The sequence below is a fragment of the Homalodisca vitripennis genome, chromosome 2 (assembly GCF_021130785.1).
Source record: "Homalodisca vitripennis isolate AUS2020 chromosome 2, UT_GWSS_2.1, whole genome shotgun sequence".
NCBI classification, from domain to species: domain Eukaryota; kingdom Metazoa; phylum Arthropoda; class Insecta; order Hemiptera; family Cicadellidae; genus Homalodisca; species Homalodisca vitripennis.
In genome coordinates, this window is record NC_060208.1 from 25,879,955 (window position 1) to 25,895,460 (window position 15,506).

Consider the following 15,506-nt stretch of genomic DNA (forward strand, 5'->3'; position numbering starts at 1 on the left):
AAAATGTATTAGTAATGGATTTATATACGCAACACTTATTTACAATATGGTATATACATACTGCAATCATATGTCTGTCCACAGGCTTGACTGGGAATAGCTTAGAACAAACATAGAGAAAGAAAATTAAAATAAACGCATCAAAACTGGTATTGATATGAATATTAGATTTTTATCTTTTATCTTGCTTTGTGATTGGAGAATATTTACTTAATCGTGAGTCTGGTAAACAGGCACACACTTGATATCAGGTGTTGCCCCCATGAGGGTTAAGTTAAAAAATAAAAAAAGTCATCCAACCTTCTTCTGATAATGACAAAAGAAATATTTGAAGAGAAAACACAGACAAAATAAGATAAAGGGAATTACAGGAGCGTTCTCTTGACCCATTCACTAATTTTTTTAGTGTCAACCACCCTGTATATGTGTATTATACATCTAGTTAAATCTTCACAGTAGCCTACTTTACACTATTTACATAACATTAATATATATTTGTCGTTATTAATAAAATATATGTAATCTTTGGTAAAAGTTAAATTATTATGAAACCTTGTATTTACAATTTTATACAATATAAGTATGACAATAGAGTATGACAGTGATAACAGTGAGGAAACTGTTATCAGTTCCCCGTAGTTTGTGTGATATAAAACAATTCAAACAATCAATAAATAATACAAATGATAGCAGACAGACAGTACAAGTATGAAATTTTGAGAAGCTGTTCCAAAATATATAAAAGTGCTGTTCTGTTAAATTACATTTTCATTGCTCTCTAGAACATTTTGTAATTATTAAAGAACTTTGTATTGTTTAAAATGTTGTCATCAAATTTTTAGTTTGTATTTTCCATGCTTTAAATAATCAGTGTAGTCTCCAACTTGTAGTTTGCAGTTATTTTATTGCATCATGTAACCTGTTAATGATTTTAGTCCACCGTGTGCAGCTTGATATTTTAACGATTCCTGGGGTTTGCAGCCGATACGTAACGCGCCGCCTGGTAAGAAGTACGTGCGCTGCCCCTGCAACTGCCTGCTAATCTGCAAGTCATCGTCGCAGCGTATTGCCTGCCCACGACCCAACTGCAAGCGGATCATCAACCTAGCGCCCAGCCCCGTCACCCCTCCTGTGCCCAACCAGCCGGGCCTGTGTCGTGTCAGCTGCGTACACTGTCATGATACCTTCCTGGTACGCTTCTCACTTACGTCTCCATATTTTCAATTGATATGCATGCCATCCTTATCAGAGCAATAAAAGAATTACGCTTTTATAAATAGTGTTCAGTTTAATAATTCCATATAATAATGCAATTTGAATAAATAGAATTGTTTTGATATTTTATGTACAAATACTATAATTCAACAAATTTGGTTTCTAACAGTACCAAATTACAATATGTTTTACAAAACATATGTCAGAAAAGCCATCAATGGTTTTTAAAACAAATGTATGATATACAAAGTAATTATATTTTTTTAATGAAAATATAGCTTATTAAGAGTGCACACAATAACCACAGTTGTGGCTCTTCCACATGAGGCTGAAGTGTAAAACTATGTTATAAAATTTGCAATATGTCATATGCAAATCTTAGGGACATATCTTCTCAGCCCTAAGGATATCAGAGACCAGGAGCCCTGAAATCTTAGGCTTCTGTAAAAGTCTCAGATTCTGAAGGCTTAAACTTTAACTAAGGGAGGAGCAAAAGTCCTTTCAGGACTGACAATGTATTTGAGTTCATTGTCCTGGAAAAAAACAAACTAGTATTTTAAATTTATGGAAATTTATCCAAAATCTCAGAAATTGTGTAACGTTTATCTCTTAACTGTATTGTTGATCTTGTCAACAAGTTTATCACTCACCACTGATAGCCTGTCACTCCATTCTTTGTAAATGTTTTTTTGTTTACTTTTAAACAAATGAACTCGGTCACATACACTCCCCTTACCCATAACGTTTGGTCCATAAACGGCTCAAGGTCTATGAATCTGCTGATCATTGTTTTGCAGTAAAAAACCTAACTACAGCATGCACTTTGCATTTGGCACGAAACTCGATTGCGGCACACATTTTGCAAAGCTATAGAAAATGAACAATTGCTTGTATGACCTTCCAACTGCCAAGATTAGATGCTGACTGACCTAACGCATATGCCAGTGTGTGAGAGAGACGCTACCCCCACTACTATCACCGTTGTTAGTAAACTGCGGGAATAGTCCTTGTATTATAAATTATAAACTGTTCTGAAGAAACATTTTTTGATTTTAGATTACTTTTTTTAACTTTAGGCATATGTTATAAACAGAATTTCAGTGCGTAGCAGGCGTCTAACCTGTAAAATTTCTTAACATAGCCAAAGTATGAGGGCAGTTCAGAAAGTAGCAGATGTTTAAGCATAAAAAAATTAACAAAGTGAAAAACCAAATTTTATGATATACGAGGTTTGTCCAGTAAATTCGCAAACTGAGGCCATAAAAACTTTATTTTGTAAAATGTAGTTTACATCGATTTTGTCCCCTTTAATATACTCTCCATTCATTACTATGCATTTATTTAATCTTCTTTTCCATTGTTTATAGCACCTATGGAAGTTCTCGGCAGTTAAGCTATTTAGTTTTCTCGTTGTTTCTTTCTCTATTGTGTGTTCTCAGTGATGTCTCCTCATCACATTGTTGTATTTTGGAAGTAGTAAAAGATCACGGGGGCAAGATCTGGGGAATAAGGAAGATGATCAAGGATGGTGATCGAATTTTTTTGCCAGAAACTGGTGAACAATCAACGCTGAATGTGCAGGTGCATTGTCATGGTGAAGAATCCATATTGCCTTGAGTGTAATTTGGTCACACGACCTAAGCGATCTCTCCAGTCCATAACACATTAAACTTTTTTCAACTTTTGATCTGGCGACAGCAGCTTGGCCACGATTTTTGCTCATATGAAAAAAACCCAAATGTTAGGTTAAAATAGTGTGAAAACCTTTTTTTTGAAATTCTCTATCACTTCTGACTCTATTACGTTACTAATGGTTAGTGGAATTGTATTGAAGAAGCTACAAATTGACACAGCTGATTGAATACTATCATCATTAACAGATTTAATAAATATATTTTAAGTTCTATGATTTTCCCTTGAAGATTATCTTAAAGTTTTGTTTAAGTCAAAGGTTTAACATTCATTCTTATTTTTTGTTCTATTATTTATACTTTTGATATGGTTGGGGAACCATTTAAAGACATAACTGTCAGAATTTTATAGGAGAAAACTAGGGAAGTATTCTTATAAATACAGTAATTATACAGTAAATACATAAATTAATGCTAATTAGGTTAAGTTGGATTGGATTACAAAGTAAGTAAACTATATAAAATTTACTTTCACTAGTAGTAGATTGTCAGTTTACTTTGACCTCCAAAGAAACAAATTAGACTATCACTCTCTATGTACATGGAAACTCAAACTACCAAAATTTGAATTATGTTGATAATTGTGTATTAAATAAGTTAAATTTTTATAACAGGGTACTTTCTGTTTCAGTTTAATACACTGACCAACGCACTGGCACGGTGCCCTCACTGTAGGAAAGTGTAAGTACAACAACTGTTGTTGACAATACAACTGTTTTGTCAACGTTACTAATGATACTACTTAGTTGTTGAAGATATCATCTGATTTTTTGTGAATTGGTCCTATGTTAGGAGAGTTACTTATAATACTCTTGTTGGATGATCATTTATAAATAAATATATTTTAAAGTATGATATTGATTTTGTTTTAATATTATACTATTTTTGTTTTAATATTAATAAAATTGTTGGTTAGATAATACTTTTCTTTAAAAACACCCTTAGAAAATTGAAGCTCTCTCTTCAGGTGGCAATTAAATGATTATTTTTAGTAATATATTAACTATTTGGGGAAGTGGACCCTAAATCAAACTTACTAATTCCTACATGTTCTACACACGTTGTGTAAATATCTTCAAGGTAGACCTGAAATGCAACCGCAACATGAGGCTTGCTACAATTCTTATACCTTCCTGCATGGTGCTGAAGCATGGTCGTAAAGAAAACTACCATATTCAATCTCGATTGTCTTGTAAATTACTAGATTAGAATCCATAAATTAAATAAACACAAGTCTCCCAACTATAAAAAGGCTTCCTTACAAATTTTAAAATTTGTAATATTATTTTAATCTAAAAGTTATAAAACCACTCAACCCTTATAAGTCTTTTACGAAATCTCACTTATGTTGTACAAAGTTCCTTTACCAATGACATTTTCAAAATCAAAACTGTATGAAATAATTAAAATCACTCTTCAAAATTATACATAAATCAAGTTAAATAGTATTTTTCTGTAAGTTGAAAATTCAAGTTACAGTAGGTTTGAAAACGCATGCAGATTTTCCTCTGAATATATTAATTTAAATTCAAGTAACTAATCCCTAATATTTAATTGAGTGGAATTATGATTTTTCTGTAGAAATTCTATTTTACTGAAAACCCTAAGACAAAATCAAAGACACGAGTGGGAAATCCCATAAATCCCTTATGCAAGAAATCAAATAAATTACTTTCACAATATCCCTCACAGTATCAGAACAACTTCTAAAAAAATGCACTCTGTACTATACACATTCAAGGACTACAATCAAATTACAGACCACTTGAAGAACTCTATGTAGGTCGCCAAATTTCCCATTCTAATTCCCACTAAATTATGTAATAACTGATCCATCTGGTTGGACAACCAAAATTACAACCATGAAGTTATTTGGTTTGTTGCTCAGGTCAAATGTTACATAACATGAAAGTATGTGATTCCACTCTGACGTTTTAGGGTTACGATTGTTTTGAATTTTCATAGTTAATAAATTATTCTATTTCTTGATGAAATGTCGAATGAAGTGTAAAGTCAAGTATTGTTCTTGTCCTCAGATCATCTGTAGGCCCCGACTTTGCACGTGGAAGGGGAATATTCTTCATCATCGGTGGTACCATCATGCTGTTGCTGGCCATTGGTGTGACGGCGGGCAGTTATGCCTACGCTCTACACAATGGTGGATACTATGTGGCCTATGTTGGTAAGTAGCAATCGTACAAGTTAGGTTGGTATGGGTACTCTAGGGTGTACCGAAGAACGTTAATATCATCCATTGAAAAACATGTGATTTAAAAGTTGTGTAGTATGAAAAGTGTAAAATATCTGGTTCGAGAGATAATATATTTAGACTATACAAACGGCTTATATATTACTAAAAACATATTTAATATATGCTGAACATAAACTTAAGACTATAGTAATATTCTCTCCACATAGATTATGTGTGGTGAGGAGTCCATTGGTATGCACTTTTATAAAAAAAAAAATTATGTACACAAAATGAGATCTCAATGGACAAAAATAAATCATAGCAACATTATAACTGAAGATTACCAAGTTTATAAACCAAATGTAAGTTGACAATTTTAACAATATTTTAATGTCATTGTCATGGTTGGAGGAGCAGTGTGGGTGTACGTTTCCGTTATATTTATCTTAATTGCAGCTCATTATCTCAGTCTATACTAGAACTGACTTTTCTTCTGACAAAAAAACAAACAGGGTGGAAGTTGTAGCATCGGTGATCGATGCTCACTTGACGAATCATGCAGTGATGTGGTGATGGTGCATGTGCTGGGGGACACTATTTGTTGGTCAACAACTATCGGAGTTGGTCCCGCCTGCCGAGTAAACATGACCCTTTAGTCAGCCTACTCAAAACTGTGAACTGGGCTGATGTCTATCGTTGACAGAATGTCTCATGAAGTGCTTACAACAAGTTTATTGATATTATACAATTGAAATTTAAACAATTTACAAAACTAAAACCATGGATAAGTGATTGTATTTGCAGACGTATTCATATTAAAAATGTACTAATACAAAAAACTATTATAATGTATTGTATTATTATAATAAATACAATAACATAACCTAATAACCAAAATATTAAACATGCTTTTACAAATTTTATAAATAAATAACATTTATGTGTATGTTTGTGCATATACATGTATATTCTTTTGTTATTGTAGTCTACCTTCGACCATTATATTTTATATTATGTAATAGTAATTTAATAATACTAATTATAAATGAAAGATTAGGGAGTCCTGCAAGTTAGTAAAATAATACAACGGATTAGTAAAATTGATTTAATATTAAAGGATGGAAGCTCATTACAAACTTGCTTTGGAGGCCCTGTGTGTTATTTTAGAGTTAACATTGTACGTTATTAATGTTATATTATTTTTTATATTTTGTTACAATATATTAAATTATATTTAACAATTTTATATTTATTTTGCCTAGAGGTCAGACTGAGTATGAATAAAGCTTTTAATGTATTTTATTTTGTTCTGTTCTAGTTTTAAATACTATTTTTGATCTGATTGTAAAATAAGAGAAAACAATGTATTTCTCTCTTTCCCTCTAGCAGCTACTAGTCTCTTCTATACATTGACCATTTCTTGCCTCTTTTCCTTCATTCCATTTCAGTAAGCCCAAAGCTATCAGCTATCAGTTTCTCCTTCACAGTTTGCTTGTATAAGTTCAAGAGAACATTTCAGTAAGCGCAAAGCTATCAGTTATATTTTTCTCCTTCACAGTTTGCTTGTATAAGTTCAAGAGAACATTTCAGTAAGCGCAAAGCTATCAGTTATCTTTTTCTCCTTCACAGTTTGCTTGTATAAGTTCAAGAGAACATTTCTGTAAACCCAAAGCTATCAGCTATCAGTTTCTCCTTCACAGTTTGCTTGTATAAGCTCAAGAGAACATTTCAGTAAGCGCAAAGCTATCAGTTATCTTTTTCTCCTTCACAGTTTGCTTGTATAAGTTCAAGAGAACATTTCAGTAAGCGCAAAACTATCAGTTATCTTTTTCTCCTTCACAGTTTGCTTGTATAAGTTCAAGAGAACATTTCTGTAAACCCAAAGCTATCAGCTATCAGTTTCTCCTTCACAGTTTGCTTATATAAAAGTTCAAGAGAACATTTCAGTAAGCCCAAAGCTATCAGTTATCTTCTTCTCCTTCACAGTTTGCTTGTATAAGTTCAAGAGAACATTTCTGTAAACCCAAAGCTATCAGTTATCTTCTTCTCCTTCACAGTTTGCTTGTATAAGTTCAAGAGAAATTTGAGTTGTATTCTATTTCACCTACCACAAAGTCCATTGTCCATGGACCCACCTTCCACTTTGCTGTCCACACATTGTCATTTCCTCATAGGTTATGGTTGATTGAGGTGAGCAGGCAGAAAGCCCAATGCAAAATTGCTGTAAATGTTACTGCCTATTGAAAAAAAAATCCCAGATAAAGCTTTTGGATTTGTTTTTCTAAAAATTTTTGATTCTATAAAATGTATCATAAGAAGAAATAATGGTCCACCTGGTGAGAATCATATGTAACCAGGGTAGGTCAGTTACAGCTGTGATTTACCCATAAAGTCATCTATTTGTGACATAGAATAGATACTGCAGTAACCACAACTAAAAGATTTGGAGGCTAGTTAAAAAAAATCTGGGCTAATATTATTATTCCTGATTCACACAAAGTGACCAGTATTTTGTGTGCATGTATTAACGAGTTTCTTGTTTCCCTGAACCTGTTCCACTGCTAGATTACTTATGAATAACTCAACAATCCACCTTAACTGGTTGGTAAACCTGTTCTTTACCAACGTTGGTGATTTCTGGCGAATACTTTTGGTTGTATTTTGAAGCACACCAGTGAATAAATCTTTGCCTTCAGAGCTGTAAATCATTTATTGTAACACTCTGATATTATGAATTGACACTTGACTGAATCATTGGTTGACTGATTTTTCAAAAATAAAACATACTCTTGTAGCCCTGAAACACTTCTTTTATATCAACATCAAGTTTCCAAATAACTTCCCTAATAAAATATTTTCCTTTAACTTGACCCCATTGCATGTTCATGGTTATACAACCTGGTGACCTTGAAAGTTTGACTACGAAAGTTGTCATTAAGTTATTTAAAAAACCTGTAAGACTGGGTATTACAAAACTTATTTGGAGTACAAATCAAAATCTGTGATCATGAGGACCCTCTTATGTTTGAAATTTAGAAAATCCAATACAAGCAGTTCTGTATAATCAGTGGATTAATTATTTAAGTTAATTGTTGTACCCTAGTTGATTTTTTATAATCACTCATAGCACACAATCAGCTTAATATCAAAATGTAGTAGTACAAATTGTACATGTACAAAATTTGATGTGACAGTTAACAGATTAAGCTGTAATACAGAGCTGATTTGCTTGTTAGAAAATTTTAAGTTGTAAAGTCTGATTCACTGATGAGTCATACCTCACAGTGTAATAGGTCCTTACAAACATGAGTTGGATTTCGGATCTATTGCTTAACCGTTGTGAAGTTTATTTAAGACAGTCTGGTATGACTTAGCTTTTTTAGTGAAATTATCAACAAGTAAATAACCAATGACACAGTCCACACAATCACAGTATAAACAAAGCCCAACTTGACAAAGCACTAATAACTGCAACTACGGTCCTAACATAGAACATTGTTTATTGTTCCTGCATAAATGTTCAATCATTTTAATCGGTTCTAATCTAAATTCCAATAATATTATAAATCTAAATTTTTACTTATTGTTTGGGTCTTTGTCATAAAAAGTTACTGAAAAGTATGCAATGCAAAAACCATAATTTAATTTAAATTTTTGCACGGACTTTGTTTAGACAGTGGAAAATGTATAGGCTCAGGCACACTACATAAAAGTGCAGGTAAAAAGTAAACGGAAATGTTTATAACGCTGATCAAGATTTACTAAAACTGTAGTTTGAAACTTGGTAAATGAATACTGGACTTGTGAAATAGTTTTTAAGGAAGTTAGTGAATCTTCACATCAAATAGAAGATGGTCTATAAGGAGTTTTGGCAAACTTAATCACAGCTCAAGATGTATGTTGTTTTAAAGTGTAATGTAAGATTTACATCAAGTTAAGTCCAAAACTCAACCTAAAAATAAAAAATTTCTATTATAATAACTAATACCAGGTTTTTCCCTTTAGCATTCATCTCTGCTAAACAACTCCTTTTACAATCATGTACATCTTGAGCTAAACTTAGGGTAAAAACCCCTTGTAGACCATTTTCCATTGGATGTCTACTACCTTAAAAACTATTTCTTAAGTCCAGTATTCATTTGCTAAGTTTAACTTTCACAACTTGAGCCGAGACAAGAATATTAAACCATCTAGAACAGGGCATATATTGTAAATGTTTCAAACTTTAAACCAGCTTAACTTTTTACAGAGTGAACCCTTTGAGGTCGGGTTTGCGGCATTGAACTCTACTAATAAAGATCCTTAGTTTGATGTTCTACTCGACCTTTGCTCTCGTTTAAGATTTTCTTCCGACTCCATGCGGGCCATCCCTTTGACATGATAAAACAATGGTGGTTACTTCAAAATTTATAGGTGCAGTAATGTTATACCAAGTTTTATTGCTTTATCTGTGATCGTTCGGGAGTTACCAAGCCAGTGTGGGACTTTTTTACACCCTTTATATCTTTACAGATAATGAGATAGCTTTTTGGTGTTGTCCTTATACTTTTTACTTCCGTTTCCATGTCTGATTCCAAGGATATTGATAGTCTGAGCTCTTCCAGTCTATTTGCTCTTTATTTTTTAGCTCAATATATTCTCCCAAGATCTGTTCATGTTTATTATTGAACAGCTTATTAGAAGACATAAGCTTGACTGTAATTGTCAAGAATTTTAATATTAAGTTATAATAGTGAACGAAAACCTTCAGACCCAAATTTTGGTATGAGTTGCCCTAAAATTGCATGTAGATCACAGGCATACTCAGCCACTTTGTTGGTGCACAGATTGTGATTGGGCATCTTAATAATTACACCAAGTGTCAATATTAGCAGAATATACTCTAATTCCTACTTTTAGTGTTAAGATTCTGTTGTTTCTATGAATCTATTACTTTAAAACATTGATCCCTCCATATGCTCACTTAATTATACAAGCTTACTATATCAGTCAGTAAAATCACAAAGAATATATCTAAAAAAACAACCACTTCACCAAGCCACAACTGTTACTTTCAGATTTTCTCGCCATCAGTGATTGCTATTTCTTGGCCATTTTGGGAAGTGGTTCGTCTTCAAAAAACCAAACATTACAATTTTTCCGAGTGACAATTTTTGAAATAATCTGGTGACCACCATTACTAAGCAATTGATGAATCTGCTGGCTGATACTCACATGCTCAGCTTTTTGCTCATCAGTCAATTTGTGGGGTACCCATTGAGAAACAATTTTCCTGACTTTAAAAATTCATGCAAGATTATTCACACTGTAGCGAACCCAATCCATTCAATCATTATAAAATGCAGTGCCTGTCCTCTTGGACCAAAGCATCCACTCAATCAATGTTTTCTTGAGTGATAGAGGAATCAGGCCCTCCTGAATATTCATTGTGGTGAACCAAATTATGGCTCCATCAAAATTCCGAATACTACACACAACATGTATGAACTTTTGCAACAGAACCAAAGGCAATTTTGAGAAATTTTATGCTCTCCTCTTGAAACAAATCAACTTTAAAATTATAGAAAATCATAGTCCAAAAATGCTCTCTGGATAACTCTGTGACTGGATGAAATTGATCTTTCTGACAGACGACACAGGTATGCTAATGTCAGATATTGGTGTTCAGTTAATCAAATAAGAATAAGATTATTGCAGAATACACTGTTTGCTGGTATCTCAAAACTTTTAGAGTGATCCTCGTGTGTACATGGTGTAGTCAACCATGCTTCATTCTTTTGAGGATTTATAAGTTATGGTACAAGCAAACAATTTTCCATTGGGCGGAATTTATTATATACAGAACTGAATCTTAATCAACCTTAAACTACAAATTGTCTGATTCCAAAAAGTTTTAAAATGCTTTATTCATTTCCAAGTCATTATTTAATGCATCTTTTCTGTTTGAATGCAAGGTGCATAGGGCTATACCTCTGCTGTGGTTAACTCCTTAACTACTGTGCCCGTGTGAACATGGGCAATCCCACTTTGACTTCAACTTCCTTGTCTGTGTTAATACATGTCAAACCGCTCTTCACTACACATGCTATGATTTTTACACTTTTTATATGTTTTTATGCTTTTTGTTAGATATGTATTAGAAAAAAATACTTGATTATCACTCTGCCTTTTTAAGATATTGTGATTTTAGTAAACACCTTTTTCATCCCTAAAAACACTTAAAGAATTACCAAAAATATTTTCTTAAGCCATATAAATAAAGATGGCTACGGTTTTAATTTTTTTTTATCAGCAGTTTGTTTAAGTAATATTGCAAATTTTCTTACATTTACATTATAAATGATGAAGATACAAAGGTTTTAAATTGAAAGTACAAGTTCGTCCGGAGTTCTCGGTTTAAATAAAAATGCTCATTTTGCCTAAACTTTAACTGCCTATAAAACAAAAACAAGTTGAGGTAAAAATGTAAAATTTCGTATATTTTCCTATCAATACAGAAAGATTAAAAATGTAAAGTTTCATTAAAATCTGAGATGGTGGGTACCAAATGTAAAAGTTTCTGGATCATTTAATGTGGAATGACCCTAATATAAATACTCTTTTAGCAACAAAATATTGGAAGGAAGTAGTTTCAATAAAATATTTAGAGTACAAAAAGCTTTTTTGTTTAAGTTGAATAGAAACCATAAATTTATACCATAATAATCTTAATCTAAATGTGGTTAAGTTATTTCAATTGCTTGATTAACTGGGATTCTTTGAACAAATCAAACAAACTGTGCACAGATTCCACTCAGTGGGAATTGCCTCTTGGACGTTTGTGTTAAAAGTGATATTGTGATTTTTGCAATATAGTGTGAAATATTGCAAATATCAATGTAATGTGTCTTTTTTGGGTCATAAGAAACATATTGATTCATTGCATACAATCCCAATTAGTTTCATCTACAGTCATTAAAAAAATTAAATACCATCAGTTGCATTCCTTTAGAAGAAATGTTTATTTTTTGTTGCCTTGTATCACAATTGCAATATTTTTGAGAATAAGTAAGAATTTGAAGTTATCCAGTAAAGTAAATCTGATAAGCCTACTAATCATAATTTAATCTAATTTAGGTTAACTGTGATAGGATTGATCAAATCTGACACCAAGTGTATGTGTTCCAGGAGCGTTTATCATTGCTCTGCTTTGCTTCTTCCGCAGTGCGTACTACTGCACCATGAAGGTTAGCGTGATCGACGGCCCTATGTAAACATTCCATATCACGGTATATAAATAAAAAAAAATATTGTATTAAATATATTACACCCAATATTATGTTATATTACCCAATACACATTGTTATTTGCATTATAGTTAATGCCAGGTACATTATGTTGTTTTCCACATAGCTGTTACGTTGTGTTTCGAAAACAATTGTGCACTGATGTCAGTTAAAACACAAATTTCATTGTAATACTCTCCCCGATGATGACATATATAGTGATTATAATATTTTGGTTCTCAATGTTTGTCCATAAATAAAGCACTATTTTGTGATAAGTTCAATAGTTTAGTAGGTTTTTATCAGTAGACTGTGCCTGAACCTGTATGTTGTATATTGCTGTTATATTTGATTATTATTTTGCATTATAAAAAGGTTTCCAAGCTGTGAAGCTCGTATTTGTCAGTCCTAACTTCTGTATTGTAAGTGCTTTAGCGTTAACACCGACATGGTGTTCTGTGACAAGTTCCATGTAAGTGCTTTAGCGTTAACACCGACATGGTGTTCTGTGACAAGTTCCATGTAAGTGCTTTAGCGTTAACACCGACATGGTGTTCTGTGACAAGTTCCATGTAAGTGCTTTAGCGTTAACACCGACATGGTGTTCTGTGACAAGTTCCATGTAAGTGCTTTAGCGTTAGCACCGACATGATGTTCTGTGACAGGTTTTATGTAAGTGCTTTAGCGTTAGCACCTACATGATATTCTGTGACAAGTTCCATGTAAGTGCTTTAGCGTTAGCACAGACATGATATTCTATGACAAGTTCCATGTAAGTGTTTTAGCGTTAGCACTGACATGATGTTCTGTGACAAGTTCCATGTAAGTGTTTTAGCGTTAGCACTGACATGATGTTCTGTGACAAGTTCCATGTAAGTGTTTTTAGCGTTAGCACTGACATGATGTTCTGTGACAAGTTCCATGTAAGTGCTTTAGCGTTAGCACTGACATGATGTTCTGTGACAAGTTCCATGTAAGTGTTTTAGCGTTAGCACTGACATGATGTTCTGTGACAAGTTCCATGTAAGTGCTTTAGCGTTAGCACCGACATGATGTTCTGTGACAAGTTCCATGTAAGAGCAAAGTAACTACTTCTCTCTTTATAAATTTCAATACAGACTAATAATCAGGTTTTTTCAAGCGGGCAGAATTTTTTAAAACATTTTATATCACTTACTCTTGGTTAATGAATATAACTGAATATATAATGAATATAAAAAATATAATTTATATAGCAGTTTCAATTGAGAATATTCTATTATATACCATGTAATTTTGAATTTGTATGATTTTCTTATGTCGTCACTTTCATTTTTTTACTGGTATACTTCATATTAATGTATTTTGAGTGCAATCTTTTAAAACAGTTTTATTTTTTCCTTGCCATTCAATGGAATTATTATTAGTCTAGTTATATGTTTTGTATTACTTGATAGTCTCCACGTCATTAGAATATTTTCTTGATCAGTGAAAATTATTCATTGTCAAAGGAAATAGATAGAGAAAAATGGAATTTATAAATTTTATTTTCTTTTTATACAAGTGAATCTAAAACTTGCTGGTGTCCATCACGTTCTGTGACGATAGGTCTTACAGAGCCATCGTCACAAATTGTGATGTTGGATAACAATACTGTTACCGGTGAAATGCTGTAATATGTTCTAGATGTCTATTTAGGTTGTTTTCACCAGTTGTAATTTTCAGTAATGTGTTTATCAACTATCTTTCAGAACAGATAAGTGTTCTTTTACTTACAGATTGTGCAGGAATCATTTTACTCTCACTTTATTATATTTTTTGGGTGTACAATTAGATTAAATTAAAGTAATCAGAATTTTGTATTTATAGTACTAATATTTCTGAAGTAGTTGTACATCATTTTTTCAAAATTATGTACTTATATATTCTGATTCTGTGGTTCATGGTTAGAAGAAAGATATAATTATGAGCATGGGCATAAAAATTGTTTTTTAATTGTATATTTATTAATCACTTATCAGAAAACAAACCAATGTGTGCTTTTTTGTAGTACTTTTAGTATTCTAAGGTTTTATACTTTCTTAACAAATTTTTAAGTCAAAATGTTAAGTGATTGCCTTTTCACAAATATATATATATATATATATATATATATATATATATATATATATATATATATATATATTTTCATTAGAGCATTTTCAAAGAAAACTACAATCATTAACTAAACAATATTTCATAATATAATAAAATTTGCTACAGTTTGGTTACTCTGAATAGGGCATAGGATGTCTTTCTTTCGATATTATTAATATTTTATATATGATTCATTTTTTGTAATTTTTCAGAAAATAATATTGAGTAACGTTTTGTCTAATATAATAAGATTTGTTATCAATTACAGAAAATGTTAAATTATGTGCTTTAAACAGACAAGGCTTTAAATAAATTCCTATTAAGCACACAAAGATTTAATGTAAAAAAGTTTTAATTTGTGTAAATGAAAATTTATATTAAAATCTAGTTAAAGATGTAGTTAGACCGAATTTACAGAATCGGAATGTAATAGGAATTTATAATGAATTGTAAAATAACAAAATTTTGGTATAAATTGCATGTCATTTATGACACAATAAGATATGACAGCTACAACTCAATAAATGTCATGTAATATTGTACAGAAAAATAATGTAATCACCTTAGAATTAGAAGACTAACTTTGTAAATTATAAATTTTTAAACCGTTAACATTACTTTTATAGTAAATATCACAATAGTTTTATAAGTTTGGCTGGAAAGGAATATAGATTATCTAGTTGTGTACGATTATTCTTAACCATTTCTGTTATATCGCTAATTAAGCTATATTTTTTTATCTTATTCGTTGTTTGTGGAGCTATTTATTGTTACGTTAAGTCTTATTACATTCTACAGCACACCGGTCATGTACGGGAGGAGACAGAAGGTGTGCGAGTATGTGTGTATGTGATACTTTCAGTAAATATACTGCTGTCTTATTAAAAGTGTTCTATCTTAACCCACAGATTGTGTCCATAAAAGTCATGAAATTAAGATAGGATTAAAGAGTACTTTAAATAGTTTTATGTCAATATATCTGAGCTCGACATGAGCACCACGAATCGCCCTGCAGACGTCCAAGTGAAC

The 15,506-nt window shown here is 32.0% G+C and overlaps 1 protein-coding gene across 2 annotated transcripts in view; it reads left to right on the top strand.

Moving 5' to 3' along the window:
• Positions 1 to 12,750, top strand: part of LOC124353714 (type 1 phosphatidylinositol 4,5-bisphosphate 4-phosphatase) — a 40,449-nt gene extending 27,699 nt beyond the window's left edge. For both annotated transcript variants that reach the window (XM_046803683.1, XM_046803684.1), the window contains exons 3-6: positions 982 to 1,191; positions 3,538 to 3,587; positions 4,943 to 5,088; positions 12,265 to 12,750. In XM_046803683.1, coding sequence (XP_046659639.1) covers positions 982 to 1,191; positions 3,538 to 3,587; positions 4,943 to 5,088; positions 12,265 to 12,350 — 492 coding nt within the window. In that variant the 3' untranslated portion in view covers positions 12,351 to 12,750. The remainder of the gene's footprint in view (positions 1 to 981; positions 1,192 to 3,537; positions 3,588 to 4,942; positions 5,089 to 12,264) is intronic.
• The last annotated feature ends 2,756 nt before the right edge of the window (positions 12,751 to 15,506 follow it).